This window comes from Mastacembelus armatus, chromosome 24 (genome assembly GCF_900324485.2).
Source record: "Mastacembelus armatus chromosome 24, fMasArm1.2, whole genome shotgun sequence".
In the NCBI taxonomy this organism is placed as follows: Eukaryota; Metazoa; Chordata; class Actinopteri; order Synbranchiformes; family Mastacembelidae; genus Mastacembelus; species Mastacembelus armatus.
This window is the reverse complement of record NC_046656.1, coordinates 14,545,200-14,566,760: the sequence shown is the minus strand read 5'-3', so window position 1 is coordinate 14,566,760 and position 21,561 is coordinate 14,545,200. Positions and strand designations below refer to the sequence as shown.

Genomic DNA, 21,561 nt, shown 5'->3' with positions numbered 1-21,561 from the left:
ACTAAACAAGTATCCACACAAAAACCATATTCCCACAGGGCCTGGCTCTGAGGGTGTGTTGCTGTTTTTGTTTTAGTGACTAATCAAAAATTAACTTTAACTTAATTAACTTTACAGAAGATCATCCCCTACAACTTTGAAACAACACAGGCACATTTTTCTGCAGAAAGCTGGCCCTGGACAGGGATCTGGTAAGAGGTGGAAAAAGCTCTGCTTAACATCCTAATCACAGGTAACACCTAGATTAGCTGTGTTATTTTCAAAGTGGCACGTTATTGGGGTTCGTTCAAATTGGAAGTTCAAATTTCCTTTAAAGTGACCTACAAAGCTCAACACACACAATTTAGACAAAAAATAGACAATAATGCTGTAAGTATTTAAAACACAAGCTAATTAAGAAACACATTTATCAGTTCGAACACAAACATAAATAAATGCTGCAAATTTTGCATAATAACAGAACTAAATTTCTGCTGTTAATACAAGTGAGCTCTGCTAGCGATAAGCTAACTGTGTGATTGCCCAAGTTAAAATTCTCACACTCCCTGAATTAACAGGCCACACAGTAACACACACCAGATCCTCTGCGGTGACGGGCTGTCCAGAGCGACTGGTCCCCACCACCATGCGCGCCAGTCTGTTTTTCATGTCCTCCAGGCTGTCTGCCAGCGCCAGGATGGCCATGATCTCGCTGGCCACTGCTATGTCGAACCCAGTCTGGAGTGTGAGGAAAGGAAAAATCATACAACACACAGTGTGAGCCACATTGGGCAACAAAGGGAAGATGTTGTACACTGACCACGGCAGCTGTTGGGTCTAAAAATTTTCCACATTAAAAACTTCCACAATAAAATAAAAGCAACTTTGGTTTAACACCTGGTGAACTGTAGCAATAACAGCATTTTAAAAACACTGTAAAGTAATATATTAAAACCATTTGTTAAACCCTTTTTAAGTGACTTTCTGGATTTATCTATTTCAAACTTAAAAAAAAAAAACCACACAGACAAAGAAATGATATAAAATGAGCAAAGGGCTACCTTTGTGGTACAGGATGAAAAACCAAACAAGAAAAGGGAAACATGACTTAAAATACATCAATTCACCAAGGAAACAACATTTCTAATCCCAATCCCAGAGATAACACCCTCAGGGGCTATAGTGTATCCACCACTGGAGGAAGGTGGAGGACAGAGGAATGAAAGGGAAACAGAATGTATGAAATGATGGTGTTAAACGTAAGCATATGCTGAGCTAGACTGGAGGCTTTTCCAGGTGTGTGTGTGTGTGTGTGTGTGTGTGTGTGTGTGTGTGTGTGTGTGTGTGTGTATATGGGTGGGTCATTTTTCTCCTTCAAACATTTGCTTTCACTTAGGCTAGTTTGCTTCCCATTGAGGTGAAGTGTTTATTTACAGGATTTCATTCAGCTGTTATTACTACAGACATATGGGTGAAATACATCTGGGCTTTATCATGAATACGGGAGAGAAAAAAGTGATACCAATCTGAGTTTGAGACCATGAAAATGGGGTAATGTTAGCAGAGCCTCACTTTCTCACACACCTTCAAAGGCAGTTTGAGGGTTAAGACTTGATTATGAATAAAATTAGGTTTAGGTTAGACTGAGGATTGGTCTTAGGCATTTAGATGTGATGGTTAGGAAATTCATTACGTCAATGAAACATACAAAGATAACTGTACAAATGTGATCAAATACGAAAATATTTGCAATGAACAGCAATGTCAGAGATTAAATTAGTGGAGCCCTGAGTCCAAAACTGACATTTTGTAAAATTACAAAAATCCAAACCAGTGGGCGAAATGTGTTAAGAAGGAATGTCATAACTTCAATGGAATTAACATAATGAAAGCAACAACGCTGCATACTTCTCTGATAAGTCCTTTTTCAGTGCTCGCCTGTCCAACTGTTATCTTCCTCAAGAAGCGGTCATTTGTATCAACAACTGAAAAAGAAAGACAACAAAACATTTAATTTCCTGAAAAGGTTTTCATGCATTCTAATATTTTGAGCCTGAAAACTGCCATAACGTCAATGGCAAACAAGACACAGACTTTAAAATATAACTTTAAATACCTGACAGACTGTACATGTATGTTCCCAAATAGAAATGTATAACCACATGCATCCACATATATAAATCCAATTACTGACAATAAGAAAGATTTTTTCTTATTGTCAGCTGGTACTGACACAAAGTATTTTATGCAATGGTACAAACGATTTTCTCTGAACACTCAGCATTTATTCTATTTTCTGATTATGTGGCTGTGGCTGTTATGAGTACAGTATTACTCTGTAGCTAGGCTGTTGTTACAATCAGCCAGGAAACCACAACAGTCAAACATTATCTTGATGCTGGTTTAATGCAATGACAGGAAAATCATGGTTTGTTTCATCATTACACAATCACACCCAAATAACATTAGGTGGTAAATCTGTTTTTAATCTCCAGAGGCTGTCTCTTGAGAATGCCCTCTGGAACCACTGGAGTAAATACCACATCACTCATAGCCACAACTACCACTGAGTTCCACTCATATCATACCCACATTTGTCATCTCCTGACTGCAATGCTTCAACATAAGATGTGTTAATTAAATATGGACACACAGGCCAAGGTTGTCACTGCCAATTTTCATTGATGAGATTTAAAATATTTTCAAATAAATCCTAATTTTGAGTTTTAATATATAAAAAAGAAAATCCATTCCAGTTCAAGACTCACTGTGACATTCATTAAGCATAGCACAATAAGGGACTGCTTTTATGGGCCTCGGGATGTTTGTCAAAACATATTTGATTAGAATAGTGTGATAGTCATATTGGTGCTTAATAGTGTGATAGTCATATTGGTGCTTATAGAAAGGAATGCTGGCTGGGCTGTACCAAACATTACAATTTCACTCATAAGAGATACGTGGCTGTTTCACGTCACTATCCAAGTGTAAACATCTTTACGATACAAAAATGTCAATTTGCAACCGGGTTGTTGATACGGTCAATTTCATATAGCACATATAACATCACCCCTCCTGACATCATGGTAGCAAACAAAAATCAAAGTAAAAAGTCCAACAAGATTTTTTACTGTGTAGTTTAAACGAGCATAAACGTGCAGATGCAACTTTACACACTCGAAAAGAATGCTGTACAAAAATGAATAAGTGAAGAATGACAATGTACTAGCTTAAGAGGTTAAAAGTTCCCTATATTTGAGACATGAATGCCCAGTTTATTCAGTAATTTATTTCACACCCACATGACAGGGTGGGAAATAGCAGAAATCCTGTACTTCTAAAAATACCTCTCTGCCAGGTGATCTTGGAAGGGTCAAGATCAAGACGAACAAAGGTGTGAACTTCTTGGGGGGTGAGAGATGCAGGCTCTGTTTTATTGATGCCTAGACGCTGAAATCAAAGAGAGATTTTCTTAGAGAATTGATGCTTAAATATAAAATATATTTCTATACAAATTGAAATACTTAAAGGAAGTCTGAACTGATTAAGTTTTGTCTGATGATGTTAATGTGTGGCTTAACACCTGGATCCACTATATAAACACCTCCATTGTATGAAAGAGGTGGCAGTGATACTTTCATCTTAAGAAAGTTTTGGACCTATAAGGTGACAAGATCACTGTCAGATGCAGCAATTTATTTAATCTTTTATGAAAATTGGACCATTTATACAATTTATTTTAAATAAAAGTAGTGTCAGAAGTAGAAGTAGAAGTAGTATAATAGTAGTAGTAGTAGTGTTAAATCCAGTTTAAAGGACTATGAGGAGATCAACTGCCTGTCAGGTTCAAAAGGTTCACTGCTGTGGCTGCTGTTTAAAACTCTGTATCTCTCACTCATTCCATTAAGACTAATAAATATTTTATAGTCCTTTTAACTTCTTATCCCAGAGTCCTTCATACAACAGGTCAGAAAAACATAAGGTGACTTATGTTCCAACATCTCCCTCCTGCTGCCGCAATATCTGTCATATGCATTTTTTTCCATTAAGTGAAAGATCATTACTCGCAGCCATTTTAACAGACAGGACTTTTATTGGGCATAAACAAATATTTGGAGATGAGAATATGAAAGCGACAAATGCAAAAAATTTAAGACAGGCTCACTGAGATCCCCTGGTGGACAAAAGTATTTTTTTATAAGAACTGGACATAATCCTGTGGGTAGTAACTGTTGTTGATACTACTGCTGCTGAAACTGTGGTGTTAAGACTTACACGCAGCCTGGAGATCTGGATAGGTGAAAATTTTCTGACTCCACTGACTGAAGGGACCAATCTACTGAAAAGAGCCTTAGATGGACACAAGAAAACAATTATGTTTACAAATAAAGCAACATTAGCACAGATTGATTATAATGAAAATGTTTTAGGCTTCTCTGTGCACATTTGACATAATCAAATCAACAGAGAGGCAAAGACAGAGCAAAAAAACACAAATCAGCCCACTAGAATTTAAATTTCTGTTAAAAAGTAACAAAGTAACCAGATAATACACATAAAAGCATTACTGAAATAATTTATAAAAAGCTAGTATTGAGAATTGTACTGAATGAACACTTTTCTAAAAAGGAAAGTAATGGAATCACTTTTTCAGTGATTATTGGGCATTGCAACTTACCCAACACTGGCCATATACTAGCATGCAGGTGAAAAAAAAAAGTTTCATAAATTTCTGAGTGGAGTAAGAATGAGTAACATCAGTATACTTTATCTGATTGTGTTGACTCATGGAGAATCCTGGCATCAATGGCTGCTGCTACCAAGTTATTGGCTGCTGTGATAGCATGAATGTCACCAGTCAGATGGAGATTGAACTTAAGGACAAAACAGAAAAAAAACACAATAAGAACAAACAGAAAAAGGAAAAAAAAAAAAGATTATTGGATTAAACATAAAAAAATCTGGGTACAATTAGAGTAATGTAGTGGTACACAGTGGAGGTTTGGATGGCCCCAGTGGAAATAAACCCCCCTAACAATGGGAGGGGGTCAAAAAGCTGTAATAACAAAATTTGGTGTCACATGACAAATTTGGCTTTAAACAGAGTAATCTTTTCATGGACTGGACTTTCTTTAAACAAATATTATGACATACCCCATTTGACATGAGCACTTCAATTTAAAGGATTAATATTTTTAAAAAAACAAACAAAAAAAAAAAAACAGCCGTGTGAAGAAGAGCTGGTGTTTTGATATGAGGAAAGGAAGCCGCTTTATTGCTGCCCATGTGTGTGGAGCTTTGAAAATTGTCTCCTTCCTTCTGCCCTCTTGGCCCTCTCTTTCTGTCTTCATCGACAGTGTCTTTACTCACAGGCAATGTTATGCCATGGCTCCAGGGGTTGTATGTTTTTGTGCATACTGGTGGGGGTCTTTTTGTGTCTGTGATCTTTGAAGCGAGTATTAGTCCTGCTAGGGAGCACTATGAGTCTGTCTGTGTGTCTTACCTCCTCCATAGGGATGACCTGGGCATATCCCCCTCCTGCAGCTCCCCCTAGGTGCCAAGAAGAAGTAGCACGTTGAGAGGAAGAAAACAGGACAGGGACATGCAGAGGAGGAATGCTGAGTGCTGGACTCTGAATGAACTACACCCGGGCACAAAATGTAGCAGGGTGTGAAATGCTAGCCTCATGCTGACAAAGATAGCGTATTACATGGTTACTTAATACATTCCTAACTGCTGGTTTCGGCGCCAGTCTCTGGCCTTGTCCAAATCTCGCTCAATGTGTTCAATAGAAAGAAAAACAAAATTATTTTCATTCCAAAATAACAGAAACTATTGGAAAAAGCTGGACATATTTCCTAACATGAAAATATAATGTATGAAGGAATGTACCTGACAGTTTTACTCATGGTAACAGTTTCCTTACAAAACAGAGATTTAAAAAAAAAAGCTTCAAAATTAAACAAGAGATTCATGAACAGAAAAAACATGAACAAAGCACATATTTTTCAGATAGGATATTCAAGTGTTCATTGCTGACCTTTAACCCCAAAGGTGGGTCCCTGAGAAGGCTGTCGGAGACAGGCAAAGGAGTTGAGTTTAAGGTGGGCAGAGAGAGCCTGGACTAGGCCGATAGTCACTGTGCTTTTACCTTCGCCCAGTGGGGTGGGAGTAATGCTACAACGAGACAGACATATACCCTTCAGAATTTCACATTTTTTGGTAATGATTCATATAACCATCATTTACTAAGAAATAAACTGGATCAATTTGAGGTTAAAATCATAATAACCATATGCAAGAACAGGATCTGGAGGACTCACTGCTTTGACATCATGAATTTCAGCACTAGCAGGTAGTGAAGGAATGAAAATAATTAAAAAGATCTCAGATGATCATATAACACTCACCCAGCAACCAGTACATATTTCCCATCAGGCTGTGCATGGAGGCGGTTTAACAGGGAGAGTTGGACCTTAGCTTTGCTTCTGCCATAGGCTTCCAGCTCTTCTGGCAGCAAACCAATCTGCTCAGCTAGCTGGTCAACAGGCTTGGGCTTCTGGGCTCTAGAAATCTCAATGTCACTGACAAATATAAAAAATACGACAAAACATTCATAAATAATTCAGTCATTTCTAAAATTCTAAATAAATAGACTATGACTATACTTGCATCTAAGGAACCTGCTTAGTCAGCTTTCTACCATAAGCTGATTTATGAATGCCCCAAAAAAAGAGGTGTAAGCTAGAGAACAGTATTTAGCACAATTCCAGACAGTCCTTCACAGGTAATGGCTTATACCTCGGTACAGGCATCAAGGGCTGCAGTTTAAGGGTGCGCAGATGCCAAGGTTGGTACTGCTGCTCCTGGAGCCACCGACTGTAACTATGCACCACATTCTAATACACAAACAGAAGCGTCAGAGAGAATAAGGTGAATAATTAAGATTAATATAAAAAGCAAATGGGGAGAGAACAGAGACACACCTGCATTCTATAAGCCGCTGTGAGGTCTCCTAACCCAGACTTTGAGGACATCTCAGCAGCATGTTCATCTAAAACAAAAACAGTAGGTATATACATTTTTTAAACTTAGACTTCAATATTATGTCTATTGAAACTCACATGCATTTGAAAGCTTGTTAATCATCTATAACCTCATGAAATGGATTCTTAAAATTGAGCAGCAAGCAAGACTGAAAGTTAAATAATTTATAAGGTTTACATACAAACCACCCAGGAATACAAGGATTCAATATCAAGTGGTTATGTGTTTATTTCCAGTGTAGTTCATGCAGAATAGTTGTAATGACTATCATAATGTATTCAACAATACCTGTTGCAAGTGTGGGCTCACAGCGAATGACCACAGCCCCTGGTCTAAACCAGGTGGGTGGGACATCCATATCCTCTGCCCCTAGTAGGACCACAGCATCAGCCTCCATCAGCTAGTAAGTATGGAAAGGACAAGAAATTAGATATAAAGAACTACAAAAGGATTCAGAGAATGGTAAAAAGAGGCAAGGCATGAAGCAAACACAAAGTGAGACAGATTGTAGTTTTTAACTCTTGTGTGGTGTTCATATTTCTGTGTTCCTGGCACTGGTGGACCTGCTGCATTTTTGGGGTTTTTAATTCAACACAGAGCCTGACCCCATGTGGTCAACCAACAGAACTGCACATACTGCAACAAGACACTGCACTATTAGCTTTTCACAATCCACTTTCAGGTGTCCAGAAGTGGCGAACGATTCTTAAATACCATTTTGGATAAGGATGGGGTGAAAAAGAAGGGAACATAAAACAGAAAAGAAAAAAGGGGGTTATGAGTTAATAACCATACACACAGACACACAAACACAAACACACCTGTCTCTGTAGGCTTTTGGAGTTCCAATTACTTTTCAAAGCTACCATTCCATTTTTCTCTATCAGGCACTGCAGAGTCAGTCCAAAGGATCCTTCTCCCCCAACCAGCAAAATAGTTTTTCCTTCTGAAGAAGCATCTGTAGAAATTCAACATTAGGACATAAACTTACTTCATTTGTCAAGTGCTTTATGTGACCCAGCAACCAGTCCACATGGTCTACATTTTACTTGTAGTCAAGGTCAAATATTCATGGTCAGAAATCAAATGCCTATTTGGACATGGATGGCAATATAAGTTTTGTGAGACACTGTGGTCGTGACTGAAAAGGAATAGTGATATGTGGCAACTACATTTCCAAAACTAATGCCCATTAGCTTTGTGTTTAGAATATGTAAACTATATATGTAAACTCTATGTAAACTCTACTCCTTGACCTCTACCCTTCGAGTATTAAATTGCTCCCTATTCAGCAGTTAGCCTGGCCAGTCAGCTGTGTTCTTGGGCAACCAAACACTAAAACATCTTTGATGTGCTGAAGTTTCAGATCCATATATGATTTGCAGAATGCATTATAAACATGACACGTATTTTACCTGCCTTAACATTCTCACTGACAATAGAACAGTTTAGCTTTCCCTTTGTAAGTCTTAAGTGACAAAAAAAGTCAGGAGCCAAACAAAACAGCATAAAATCTAACAAACACATATTTTGATTCCCTTTTCTTAAAAAAAAATTTCAAATTTGAAAATGTCACTTCTGTGTACAATGTGTGACAAATGTTTTCATTTAGTATTTATTAATATGTGCATAGCATCATGTTCTGCTACTGTACATAAGTTTATTATATAGTAACTACAAAGACATATAATGTATAGAATTGGTTAACATTTATTTGTCATGTCATATCAGCATCCAATTCCTTTTTTCCAGAAACTCACCATGCTTCTCCAGCAGATCCAGGACAGCGCTGGCTCTGGGTGGCACAAAGACTTTGCTCAAGTCTCCTCGTACCAAACGACCCATATTCAAATCTGATATCCTAGAACAGGAAAGAAATAATTATATAATACTGTATGTAAAAATAAATGATTTGTCTCCCTGGAAAAGGTCACTTTCTACTGCCATTTTTAACATTATTTGTAATGTGCTATGGATAACAAACACAGCATTTTGAATTATGGGCAAATTTCAAACATTTTAAATAACACTTTATAGACTACAACGTACTGTAGTTTTTCAGTTGCCTGTTGAGATTTGTGTTGAGTGTTTAAAAATATTTTTATCACACCCTAAAAATAAAGTATCTTGTTGCAATAAATCAACACTCCATACTGTCAATCAGTCTAAATTACTATAACAAATTTTAATGAATATGCTTTGTATAACTTGGGCTCAATGGAACCAGTTCTCTTCTGGTAATGTTGACTTTGAAGGGTGAAATGCTAATTTTCTAATTTACTTGTCAGCTGAAAGCACAAGTAATTTACTTTTACTTTAATTTTGTGTAGTCCTTTCTGGTTTAAAGCTGCATGTGAGAAGGCACTGCCTTCTGTTGGGACACAGACACAAACACTGCTGATGTGCTACATCTGCCCAGCTGCAGCATAAAAATGTCTATTCGACAGATGAGAAATATTTGCAGTTAAAGAAATGTTTAACAGTATGTGCTTTCTGGAGGTTAATGTATGCTTTGCTGCTGTGTCTTAGGATGTTACCCATCTATGTCCTTCTCAGGTTTGAGTGTGTTGAGCACTCGACTGGTCAGGGAAGCTGGAGGGAGGTGGAGGTAGATACCGTGCACCTTGGGGTCCTCGTTCAGCCTCAACAACTCTTCAACAATCTAAACACATAAGGACAAAACACATGTGCACACACAGACAGTGTTTACTAAATACAGTTGCAAACATTTGTGGAATGTAACATATGCAACACATTCAGGGAAGAAATACTGTATTACATGTGGTCTACAGAAGTGTGAGTATAGAAAATCAAAGAGCTCAAATATGAAAGTAGGGGATAGTTGCTGTTTTAAGAACAAATTGAACTGGTTAAGAACAACAGAAGAGAGGGGGAAACAGCATTTGCACATTCAAATTCAACAGGTCAGTGCTGCTGACTGAGCCAAGAAAGAAGGTGTAAATCCCTGGGGAGGGTGAAAAAAAGAGGAGGAAACATGGAGAACATTTCTTAAAAAGAGAGGAAAGATATATGAAAATAGATCAGTAGACTAGTAGAGCAGCAGAATCCGCCTTAGGCCAGGAACTGTAATGTACATCATATACTGTACGATGAAATTTTGAGTTTTTCCCAGGAGTTTGCTGTTTTGGTTAAGGGTCAAATAATCAGCTTTTAGCTGGACAAAGAGACCTACAGTTGAGAGGGTGATTACCAGTCTGAGTTAAACAATGATGGAAAATACTATGGGGTGAAAAAAAAAGATAACAAAACCTAAGAAGACACCAAATAAGTTAGGAAAATATAAATCAATAAAGAAAATGCTTGCGTGTGGCACTGACTGCCTTGACATTTCACATACCTGTTCCAATCAAATGCTGTACAGACAAAACATTTCACTTTGGGAACAGGAAGATCATGCACCAACTTGCTTCACAATGAGGTGGGACAAAGAATTTGCCCAGACAAATCTTTAGATGCTATAGATTAATCATATAAAGACTAATAACCAAGTACGTAACTTAGTTTCACTTACTTCATCTTCACTGCACTCTTTTGCCAGACAAATCTGAGTAATGTTCAGCTCAATCTGAGAATATAAAGATGAGAAGACTGTGAACTGTTTGAATTGTGTAGATTTGTTAACTAGTCAAGATAAAGGCTAAACTACAAACAGAGAAAACACAAAAGAGCAAATTACCTTTCCTGCCATTTTCTTATTGATCTCCAACCAGCTGTCATCTTCACCTGCCTTTGAGATAAAATTAGTGCACTGAGAAAAACACGCACAGACATCACACTACACAAATGTTCAGAAATGACTTCAATGGAAACAGATTCCCTATAAGTCAAAGATAAAGATAAATACAGGTAAAGCAGAATTAATTTACTACTAGGTCATGGTAGCTCTATGCAGTTAAAGTGGCTTTTGACTAGCTAATCCTCAAAGGTTTAATCTGGATTAATGAAAGACTGACACAAGGTTAAACACATATGAATTCACAGTCTTCCTTTCTAATACTGGAGATACATCCATAGTGCTTTGGTTTTTGCTTACAATACCTGAATAATGGCTAACAGGGGATGGGCTGCTGGATTTCTTCTCTGCAGAGCTACCATTGCCTCCTTGGTGCTCTGAACTACTTCTCTGTGAGACAAAACAAACTGATTAATAATGTCCATTAATCTGTTTACAACTAAACAAGACATTCAAATAAATTAAAGTCTAACACATTCATTAGGCCATGAAGTACCATTCTGTAAGATTTTGAGAAAATGTAATGCAGAGAGAAAAGAGAATATTTATAACTGTAATACTGTATTTTACAGGCTATATCTATAAATTATCCCTAAACTCTCTCACTTCCACTTATTTAAATAAAATTGTGTAATTAGGCATTAGGTGCAATTTAGCCATATCTGCTGAAATTAAATAAATATTATCTTCCAGTTTAATTTTAAAAAATTGAATGGAACAAAAGTGGGTTTTCACTCAGCACTGCACACGTGACACAATGTGGGCGGGGCTAGTGTGTCAATTACGTAGTTTAACACACTGACCTATAAATTGTCCAAAACGTAAACACCAACTAGCTAAGGTCCAGCACTAGCTATCTCGGGTTAGATCGGTCAATATTATTTATTAATTCCGATCTCCTATTGTGATAAAACCACATATAGATGAACGCACACTTCTTCCGTGTACAATACATGTGACATACAAAGCAAAAAACGCATAAAAACTCCACCGGTCAGTGCAAACACGTACATGGATGTTAAAGGTGTCACATAGTTAACAGTTTAGTAAACTCCCTCAGCATCGACATCCGCTTTTAGCTCTGTCCCCTGTGAAGGCAGGTACAGTTTTTACATGTTGTGTTTGGCAACAGCTGAGAGAAGTTACATCAGCTGCTGTGAGACCCCTATGGTGATGAGGACACGTGCAGAACTGGCTGCTAGCGAACCGCTAAAACACTGGGAAACACCGACTACCGTGTCTCCAACGTTACTTTGACGTTAGCTAAAAATGATCCTTCGTATAGTTCAGTGGTACAAAGGAAAACTGTATTTCAGCGTTGTGTGCCCATGAATGTTTTTAACGTAACATCTTACCTTAAAGAAGTGTCGCACTCAAGCCTGTCTTCCTTTTGAGACCGGTTCACGGTTACCAACGGGTCGGTACCGCCGCTGGTGGTAGCGCTGGCAGCTCGGAGGATCATACGGCTGTTAGCAAGTCCGCCCGGTAACGTCTGGCATCTCCGCGACAAGTCGGTAACCCTGCTTCCCGGACGGGCTGGATAGATCCGAAGGCTCCCGCAAGCTCTGCGAATTACACACAGTCTCATGATCGTTTCTTTTAGCTTTCAGTGTGGCCTTTTGGGTGGTGTTTCTTCTGTTTTGTGTGTCTTCCGCTTCCCCCGGCGCAGCCAGCCGATAATTCAGCCTGCAAGACGAAGAAAAAGAAAGTTGAGGTGGTGACAGGGTCCTGATGGAGGCACGGTGTCTTCACGGGCAGTCGGAAATTTGATCATCGAGTAACATGTGAAATGACTCTCTTTATGTTAAGACAGTGTTATCACTGATGTTTTTAAAAGTATACCCAGGTATAGCCCACTTTATGCACTAATGTCGGGACACTCAGTAACCTGTTTGTTGTTTGTAAAAGTGTATCAAAATAAATTACAGAAAACTCTAATGTTAGGTTATTTAAACACCTAGAGTTGTTCTGCTTTCAGAATCCATTGAGCCGTGTCCAAACAGTCTGGGTGGAAAAATTAAATAATATTTCCTCTCTGTATAGCCTACTCAATGGCCTGCCATTTTGTTTTGATTAGGGAAAAAGCTGAAAGTCTTTCTGTATCATTCAGTGGATTGGATATTTTATAATCCAGATGGTTAAAAGAATATTTGATAATTGTAAATGCCGTCAGAATTGCTAGGTGTTTAAGGACCTTCTGGATTTTTCAATACAAATCTTCTCCCCTGAACTGACTCCTAAATGAACCAAGGTACTATCGTATGTACACCAGCGTGGTCTTACTCTTAATCCTTACATCTGGTGTTTGTTATTGTGGAGTTTGTCCACCTGGAGGAGTCTGCTACTCCTTTTAGGTCAAGATGTGGTATTTTGGAGCTGTTGCTGGAGCCAGTTTATAGCTGGCATAACTTGCCAACCTCAAGAACCTGTTTCCTCTTCCACGGGTTAAAGGGCAACCACAGAGCCACGTAATGACGTCACTGTATACGTCTTAGTTGAATAAGCTCACCTACCTCTGGATCTTCTAAATTGAAATAGTGGCAAAGCATTTTTGTTGTAATAAGCCTTGCGCCTGTCTGCTCAATGAACTACTAAAAAGTTTAAAGAAGTAAATGAAAAATAAGAATAAATTATTATCTACCTGTCTGAATGGAATTTGTACAATAAATATGCAAAGTCTGATTCCCTCTTTTGATCCCTGGATTGTTATGATCTTACGTAAGTAAATTTACAATTTCTTTCCATTTAATTGGAAATTACACATAAAAATGTCTGCAGTTTCTATTGCATGTTTATGCTTTTATATGATTATTTTTTGCGTAGAATCATTGGAAGAATTTGAATCACACAGGTGAAAAGAAAAGCTACACACAGATACTGATTTTACATACAGCTTGATAATCCAAGAAGCTCAATGAAAGGCAGGCTGCAGTAAAAACTGGTAAAGCTACATTGTGTGTGTCACTCTCTCTGTCTCACTCGCACACACACGAGTGAATTCTTGTAGAAGTCATTAGGGCGTGGCTGGGAAAATCTTACAAACAACGCCAGGATGGCCTTTGTGTTCTAGTGCTGTTAAATTCTGTTCCCCGTTCAGGACACGTTTACCCATGATTCCTTACCATAACTACCACGTTACATTAGGACCTAACGATTAGGTGAAAGACAGTTTTAACTTAAGACATGCACCCTGACGGGGAAACAGAATCAGACACCGTCAAATCACTACCATCAAAACTTGTTAACAAGTCTGTAGTTCAAGTGTCAAAGGCGCAATAGAAAAGTGCTAAACACTGTGATCCCCGTCAAAAACACCTGTTTTTTCTACCAATCAGGATTTATTCTTCTAAGACTACACGTTTTAATTGGAGGCTCAGTCTGTAGCTTACATGTCCCTGGCATCCAGCGTCACTGGAAGGCCAAACCGACCGGGCTTCATTCCTGATCATCGCATCATTACTGTCCTATGGCGTGGCACAATCCATCACTCTAACAAAACCAAAGAGCTCCAGAGATAGGCGCATTGCGCGTGTGAGGCCCTTTGATTCTGTTCATACCCCGAAGCACTCGGCTTCAGAATTACAGGATGGCTACTTTACTTTAAAGGACAACGTCTGATATCTGCGGACAACAGAGCAAAACAGGTAATGGTCTCTACTACGATCAACTATATTTCAGCCAGCTGCCGAGACTGTAGCAAGGAAGAAACTTTGTGTGTTGGGGTTCATCCAAAACGGGGATGAACTATATTATTGACGTGGTGAAAAACATTACTGTCGCCAGCAAATTCAGTTAGCAGAGCTTGACGCAAAGGCATATGTTTGGGATTTATTCTGTAAAATCCTTAAGGTTCCCAAAACGCATCTGAACACACCTGTTATCATTTACCTTCAAAATATTTTAACCATGCTCCCCAACAGTTTCAGATAATTGTTTCTCAGGAGCACTAGAGTAACATTATGTTATTTACTAAATTTCACCTTAATAGGGAATTGTATAAGGACTGTTCTGATTACAGCTAAAGACTACTAGCGTTTACTCCTAAAGCTAAAAGTAGAAAAGACAATTATAATATCAGACAGGAGAGCTTGAAGTTTGAGACGTTTTAGCATAGTAGCCTTTGAAATGTCTTCTCGTTTTTTCATACAGGAAGATCCTCAAACTTGAAGATAATCCCTTTAGATGTACAAAATCTGCAAAATCTGATCTATAGTTATATTAAAACTCAAAATGAATGTCAGGTTAAAAATGTCAGACAGATTATAAGTTAAAAGAACTAGTTTGGTGAGGAGTAACTCCTTTGATTATCACTGAGGAACCTGTTAGACTAGTGACTGGTAGTGGGTGGATTACAGCAAAAGGAAGAAGGAAAGGTCTCTTAAAAAAGCAAGACAGCCTAAATTAGACACCGGGTGTGTTTAAACTTTGAAATTAGTTGAATGCTTTGTTGTTGGATCTTAAATGCAATATTGTGTTCTGTATTTTAGAATTTGCTGTGAATCTAAGTCTGTTTTGCTGTTATTGGTATTTGCCCTTTCAGGTCAACCTACTTTAATGAGTTGTTACCAATGTGTGTTCGAGGAAAGCTAACCAAACAGAGGAAATCATCTTAACATCTGCAGCCTCCACTTGTTCTCAAGCCCAACCATGAGGGACAGACTGAGCCACCTGCATGAAATGTCCAGCGGCCATGTGGAGCCGATGAATGTTGCGGAAACAACTGCTTCTGATTCCTTCAGCAATGTGGACCTGGGGGAGGAGTTGCACCATGAGGCAATAGTGTTTGACAACAGCCCTGATCTGGAGGAGGTCTTTTCTCAGTCACAAGTTATCCACAAAGACATCCAGCTGATCCGCCTGGAGATCAAAAGGCTCCGTGAGCAGAACTCTCGCATGCTTCAAGGTGTCACCACCATGAGCGTCATAAAAAAGGATTCTAACGCCATTGCTGCTGATATAAAGGCTCGGGCTGAGGGTGTGCTAGCACACTTGAAGGACATGGATGCCACAGCCCATAAGCTAGAAGAAGCACATGGGGAAAATTCTGCCATCACACGTATTGCCAGAACCCAGTACGCTTGCCTCAGCAATGGTTTCCGTGATGCCATGTTTGACTATAATGAGGCTGAGATGAGCCATCGAGAGAACTGTAAAGCCCAGATCCAAAGGCAGATGGAGATAGTAGGGCGTGAGGTTACAGGAGAGGAAGTAGAGGAGATGATTGAGAAAGGTCAGTGGAACATCTTTAATGACAACATTATGACTGAAGGTAAAACTGCTCGATCAGCTCTGTTCCAGATTGAGAAACGTCACCAGGAGTTGCTGGACCTGGAGTCCCGTATCAAGAGCATCCATGATATTTTTCTGGACATTGCTATGCTGGTGGAGGACCAGGGCCCCATGCTGAATACTATACAAACCAACGTCCAAAAAACTGATGAAGGCATAAAGGAAGCCCTTGTGAAGCTCGGCAGAGCCAAGCGCCATGACAAGAACAATCCGTTTAAAAAGATGTTTTGCAGTTGCTTCCCCTGCTACAACTAATGACTGGAGCTCAGACTCCATTTTCCATAAAACAAAGAAGGGTTTGATTGATAGGTTACAACTGTTTGTGTCTAGATTGAGACGCAACAATACTTAAAGAAAATATTTAAAATTTCTATTTAAATAATCCATTTAAATCTGTAATGCTCGTATGAAAGGTTTGAGACAGGTATCCTAAATCAAGACAAGAAACAGATTGTATTTGGATTTTTTAAAAATTATTTTTGTAGTGACCTTCTAATTAAAAGTGTAATGGCTCTGGGAACACTAATACAATAGCAAAAAGGTATTTTAAAGAAAGCATACATGTATTTTGTCTGGGCAGCCTGTCTAACACTGTGAGCCTGATGCAGTAGTAGTACCATGTCAAGAAATCCTAAGGAAATACTGCTACACAGAAATTCATTAAAAAAAAATCTTTTTTCAGTGTGTGACGAATAATTTTTACTACAAGTCAATGCACAGGTAAAAGGACTGAAAAGAAAATGTTTTTGGAATTGTGAAGTTGGACCCAAAATGGTTTCAGCATATATGTGTATGTAAAAGATGAAATTTGCCAGTCTACGTCCACCACATTACACAACAAAGTTCCTCGTTTATCAACTTTTTAGAGGGCATCAGATGATTAACAATATTCTGACACAGATTTCTTGTCTGTATTTTGATATAGTCTATGCTAATCAGCTACTTTCACTGAATTTTTTTATGACTTTATGTAAAATATATGAATGTTGTCTTTATTCTTGTGGTGTCATGTAGCCTGTATCATATAATTATATTAAAATACAGCATGAGTCTGGGTTTGTTCTTGTTCAGAATAAAATTCTACATCAACACATAAGAATCTAACAGTATATATCTTTGTATATTGCCAATAAATAAATAAATCAAATAAAAGAAAAAATAAAAAAAAGTGGCTGCATTGCCCCTATAGTGTTTAACATTACCTCGGAAATACAACACCTACTAGTGTTGATTTCAAAACAGTGGCAGATTGTGTTTTTGTTGTTCTCTCACATTTAAGACATAATTCAGACTAATTCAAATTTGATGTCATTGTATACAACATAATGACCATAACCACTTTTTCAGGTTATTGCAAAACAACCCCTCAGAGTCTACGTAAACAAAATGTCAACACCATTAGTCCTTCATGTTCCAAACATAAATCACCCATTTACTAGATATCAAGTTAAGGTTTACCCATTCCCACATACACAGGTGATGTGCCATTACTCTAGCAACAATTGGCAGGTTGTTCTGCATTAGTCTAATTGTTACGTCTTAATATAATTTCCACATTAAGTTTCACAGGGACACTTGTTCTGGGTGCATTACTTGATGCCATTTTATAAATCACTGCAGTTTCCTGCTTCCTGAACAGATGACAAATTCTGAAAACAACAAAAAAAAGTGTCTTCAAGGAAGAAATATGTCTTGGAGTGGGATGGCCCATGTCTGACACCTGGGATTGGGCGGTAGTTAGGGCTGAGCTGAACACACAGCAGACAGCCAACTTCCCTCAGAGTAGAAAGATGTTCTGAACCGTCTCAGTGAAAAACACACCGGAGGAGTTTTCTGATACAGTGGGAGCCGGTCACAAGTAGTAAGATGCCTTCATTTTAGAACTGAATGATATTTGATTGATCTTTGTAAATATGTGTAGCAGAGTAATTTGGAGATAAGTGGATAATTGATACGACTTGCCCATTTAAAGCAGGGGGCAAAAATAGGGCTGTAGTATTTTTATTGTTTTGTGACAACTTTTAAAATAGGTTTCATGATTTTTTTCCTTTTACTAGTTGGTTATAGTATGAGGAAGTAGATTTTCTGTGCAGATTGAGATTGTATGAAAAGGTCAGTGACATAGGAAAACACCACAGTGTAGAAGATTGTTTTGATCTATGTATTTATATCTATCCTCTGCAATTAGTCCACCTTTGAAGTATTTTAAAATAAAATTGTCTTCCTCATTCCTGCTTTAAATTATCACATTCCATGGAGGAGCTGACCTATTGTTGTTGTTCACCACTAAAAGCAAAGTTACTGCAGGTAAATTTGTGTGTATCAGTTGCAGTAGCTCTATAGTACCAAATGTGCATATAAAGTCAGTCAGAGTATATTTTAGCCTTGTTACCACGATGCTTGATGTTAAACTCTCCATATTTGTTTGTTCAAAGTGCTCTAATTTAGGGATTATACCCTGATGAGAATGCCTACAACTCAACATATGGGAAGCAGATTTAAAAAATAAATGTACAGATTTAATCTATTGGCTTTTCATACAAACTGGATTTTTATTATGCATTTTCACAATTACTGCACATCAGAACAGAAGCTAACAAGTGATGATTCCACAAGCCAATGTACTGTTCTTTCAGGCAAAATGCGGGACATGCTGGAGAGGCTGCAGACCATTAGTGAAGGTGCAGATGAGTGTTGTGGAGATGAGAATGGTGCGGACAAGTTACCTCTGTCTCAGCAGGCAGTGGTGTTTGAAAACTCCTCAGCTATTGACAATGTTCTGAAGGAGGCCCACGCCATACGCAAGGATATTTCCTTACTCCACTTACAAATCGAGTATCTTGGCAAACACAATGAACGCTTTGCCACTTCTGTGAGGCGTCTCACTCTCCTCAAAAAGGACTCAGACTCACTAGCCAGGGGAATCCAGCAGCGTGGAGAGGCTCTGTACAATCGCCTGCAAGCCCTGGGTAAGGTGAGCAGCCAGCTAGATGAGAAAGAAGGCCCTAACTCTGCTGTTAGCCGCATTGCCCGAGTTCAGTATGACACCCTGACACAAACCTTCCACGCTGTCATGAGTGACTACAACAAAGCTGAGGAGATTCAGAGGATTACGTGTCGGGGACGGATCAAGAGGCAGGCCTCCATTTTGGGAACTGAAATCACTGAGGAGCAGCTGGATGTGCTGGTGGACAAAGGTGGTGAGGGATGGGCTGAGCTGTCTCAGAGCCTGCACATGAAAGGTGTACACTCTTCCCGCTGGGCAATGTCTGAGATCAAGGGCAGACACAAGGAACTGGTAGAGCTGGAAGCCAGGCTGAAGGAGGTCCATGAACTCTTCCTGCAGGTGGCCATGCTGGTGGAGGAGCAGGGATCCATGCTCAATAACATAGAGGCCAATGTGCGTAACACTCAGGAGTGTGTTGAAAACATCAATGTTCACATCAAGAAGGCCCTTAGGTACAAGAGAAAAAATCCTTTTCAGCAATGTTGCCCCTGTCTGCCCTGTTGGAGACACAATGAAACATTTTAGGACATATTTTGAGTTTATGCAAATTTACTGATGATTGAAATAAACTTTAACCTATGTAAAAAGATATGTAGAGGTGAAAATAAATATGCCTTATTCATTTTACTGGGACACTGACCTGTCTTGAATTGTAGTAGACTGTGTTTCTTTAGTAGATGTGTGCTGCTTTAATTTATCCAAATTTTGGAGTTACCAACTGTCTAAAGTTTGACTGGCAGCAAAATATCTCAGAATTGATGCAGGTAGGGTTGTGTGGTTTTTTTTGTTTGTTTTTGTGCATGATACATGTTTATGTTTTAAAATAATGCAGAATTATGCAGAAAAATGCAATACCTGACTAAATACAGCCTCATTCAACCATGTCTTTTATATTTTAAAAAAGTAAAGTTTAACATGAATTGCTATATAAATGTATGTTGTAAGGAAATAAATGCAAATATATGAATGATAAACTACGTTACCTGGAGGGCTGTCCTGAGTATGTGTGTGTCCAAATCTGACGCAGACGCAGAAATACCCAGTTGTCATGTTAGCGGACACTTACACTGTTCAGAGTTTCAGCGGACTTTGTCAACTTCTCCTCTGTGCCTTCACGAATGACTACAGAGGTTACTTCTCGTGCTCTCTGTGTTTTGCTTTAATTACTTTGTACTTTGTTTGGTAATAAGTGCGGTTGACTACGTAGTTACCGATGTGTGTAACGTTAGCGTCCCAAGCCTGTTAACTTGTGCTATCAGTTAGCATCTGCCAGCGATGTTAGATGATGGTTCTTGTTAAGTTAGCTAGCTGTTTGCTGACTTTCTAGCGGTAACGATGCATAGTAACACAGGTTCGTGGAAGCGAACAAGATTGATATGCTTGTTTGTGTTATGTCATGTTTGCAACCAATGTTACCGCGGCGGTTTGTGTAAAAAGCGCTGTTGCTTTGCGACGAGCATGACGCTAGCATGTTAGTTACTTCGTTTTAAGTTAGCGGCTAGCTGCTGACGCTGCGCTAGCATCAGAGCTTTACTCATTATCTGTTTTCGATGCTGGATGGTAATTACATACATATAATTAGCACATAACAATCCAGGAACACGCGCAATGTGTCTAAGGATTTGAAGGGGAAATGTGGCGGAACCCGTTATGTGTACCAGGATGGCCGAGTGGTTAAGGCGTTGGACTTAAGATCCAATGGACATATGTCCGCGTGGGTTCGAACCCCACTCCTGGTATAAGAAAAAATTTTGTGTCTGTGCCAATATCCTCGAACAAAAAGCAACTGCTTCGACAGTCAGTCGGTGGTGTGACTGATTAGAAAAGTGCACTCCAATTCATAACTTCAAATACGGTGAGGTAGGCGGGGCTGGAATTCCTTCTCGAATACTCCAAACCACACGAGGTAACAGTGATAACGAAACACAACATTATCTTCCATTAGTCGCCGTGATAGGACGAAAATGAACGCACAATTGACATCGAAGGACAGCTCATCCGTAGGTTTTCTAGCTTTAGTGATCAACGGTAAAGGAACCTAAAGACACTGGGAAGTGCTCTTTTTCTTCATGACAACTCGGTTTTTGAAATTACTTACTTCGTTTAAATGAATTCGTGTGAATGGCGAGAATGACAACAACTTATTTTTGATGGTAGGATTCAATCCAGAGTGACGAGAGAGTTGAATATTTTTCCACAGCACAAGTTCACCTCATGCTGACTATTCTGATTTATTCACATCTCTCGTTTTATACTGCATTTGCTTCGTGCACAAGTAAATGTGATCTGTCTTAAGACACTACTCCAATCGGAGGAGTAGTACACCATTCGGACAGCAGGGGTCACTCTAAACCCTTGTCGTTTCAGCCGAAGTCCAGCCCTGGACCAGCAAAGACCTAAACACTCTCACCCCTATAATTTCAGTGCAAGGGCGAAGCCTTGGGCTCATGGAAACCCTGTCATCTCCATATGCCACAGGGAAGCT

At 38.9% G+C, this 21,561-nt stretch overlaps 3 protein-coding genes and 1 non-coding gene across 4 annotated transcripts in view; 3 read left to right on the top strand and 1 right to left on the bottom strand.

Moving 5' to 3' along the window:
* mthfd1l (methylenetetrahydrofolate dehydrogenase (NADP+ dependent) 1 like) overlaps positions 1-12,527 on the bottom strand; it is a 30,294-nt gene extending 17,767 nt beyond the window's left edge. The window contains exons 1-18 of the mRNA XM_026318469.2: positions 12,136-12,527; positions 11,086-11,170; positions 10,724-10,774; positions 10,559-10,612; positions 9,564-9,688; positions 8,787-8,887; positions 7,848-7,984; positions 7,315-7,426; positions 6,966-7,033; positions 6,781-6,878; positions 6,390-6,563; positions 6,020-6,156; positions 5,483-5,529; positions 4,746-4,853; positions 4,255-4,329; positions 3,327-3,429; positions 1,888-1,964; positions 577-717 (exon numbers count right to left, since the gene is read on the bottom strand). Of these exons, the coding sequence (XP_026174254.1) occupies positions 577-717; positions 1,888-1,964; positions 3,327-3,429; positions 4,255-4,329; positions 4,746-4,853; positions 5,483-5,529; positions 6,020-6,156; positions 6,390-6,563; positions 6,781-6,878; positions 6,966-7,033; positions 7,315-7,426; positions 7,848-7,984; positions 8,787-8,887; positions 9,564-9,688; positions 10,559-10,612; positions 10,724-10,774; positions 11,086-11,170; positions 12,136-12,368 (1,926 nt within the window). The 5' untranslated portion in view covers positions 12,369-12,527. The remainder of the gene's footprint in view (positions 1-576; positions 718-1,887; positions 1,965-3,326; positions 3,430-4,254; positions 4,330-4,745; positions 4,854-5,482; positions 5,530-6,019; positions 6,157-6,389; positions 6,564-6,780; positions 6,879-6,965; positions 7,034-7,314; positions 7,427-7,847; positions 7,985-8,786; positions 8,888-9,563; positions 9,689-10,558; positions 10,613-10,723; positions 10,775-11,085; positions 11,171-12,135) is intronic.
* Positions 12,528-14,176: 1,649 nt separating this feature from the next.
* Positions 14,177-17,118, top strand: stx11b.1 (syntaxin 11b, tandem duplicate 1). Its single transcript, XM_026318784.1, has 2 exons — positions 14,177-14,424; positions 15,321-17,118. Exon 2 carries the CDS (start codon positions 15,428-15,430, stop codon positions 16,322-16,324), a length of 897 nt encoding a protein of 298 aa, XP_026174569.1. The 5' UTR covers positions 14,177-14,424; positions 15,321-15,427; the 3' UTR covers positions 16,325-17,118.
* Positions 17,119-18,704: 1,586 nt separating this feature from the next.
* On the top strand, positions 18,705-19,710 carry LOC113137208 (syntaxin-11-like). The gene has a single exon (XM_033325084.1). It carries the CDS (start codon positions 18,711-18,713, stop codon positions 19,599-19,601), a length of 891 nt encoding a protein of 296 aa, XP_033180975.1. The 5' UTR covers positions 18,705-18,710; the 3' UTR covers positions 19,602-19,710.
* Positions 19,711-20,732: 1,022 nt separating this feature from the next.
* trnal-uaa (transfer RNA leucine (anticodon UAA)) lies at positions 20,733-20,815 on the top strand. Its single transcript has one exon. It is a non-coding gene; the product is annotated as a tRNA-Leu (tRNA).
* Positions 20,816-21,561: the final 746 nt, after the last annotated feature.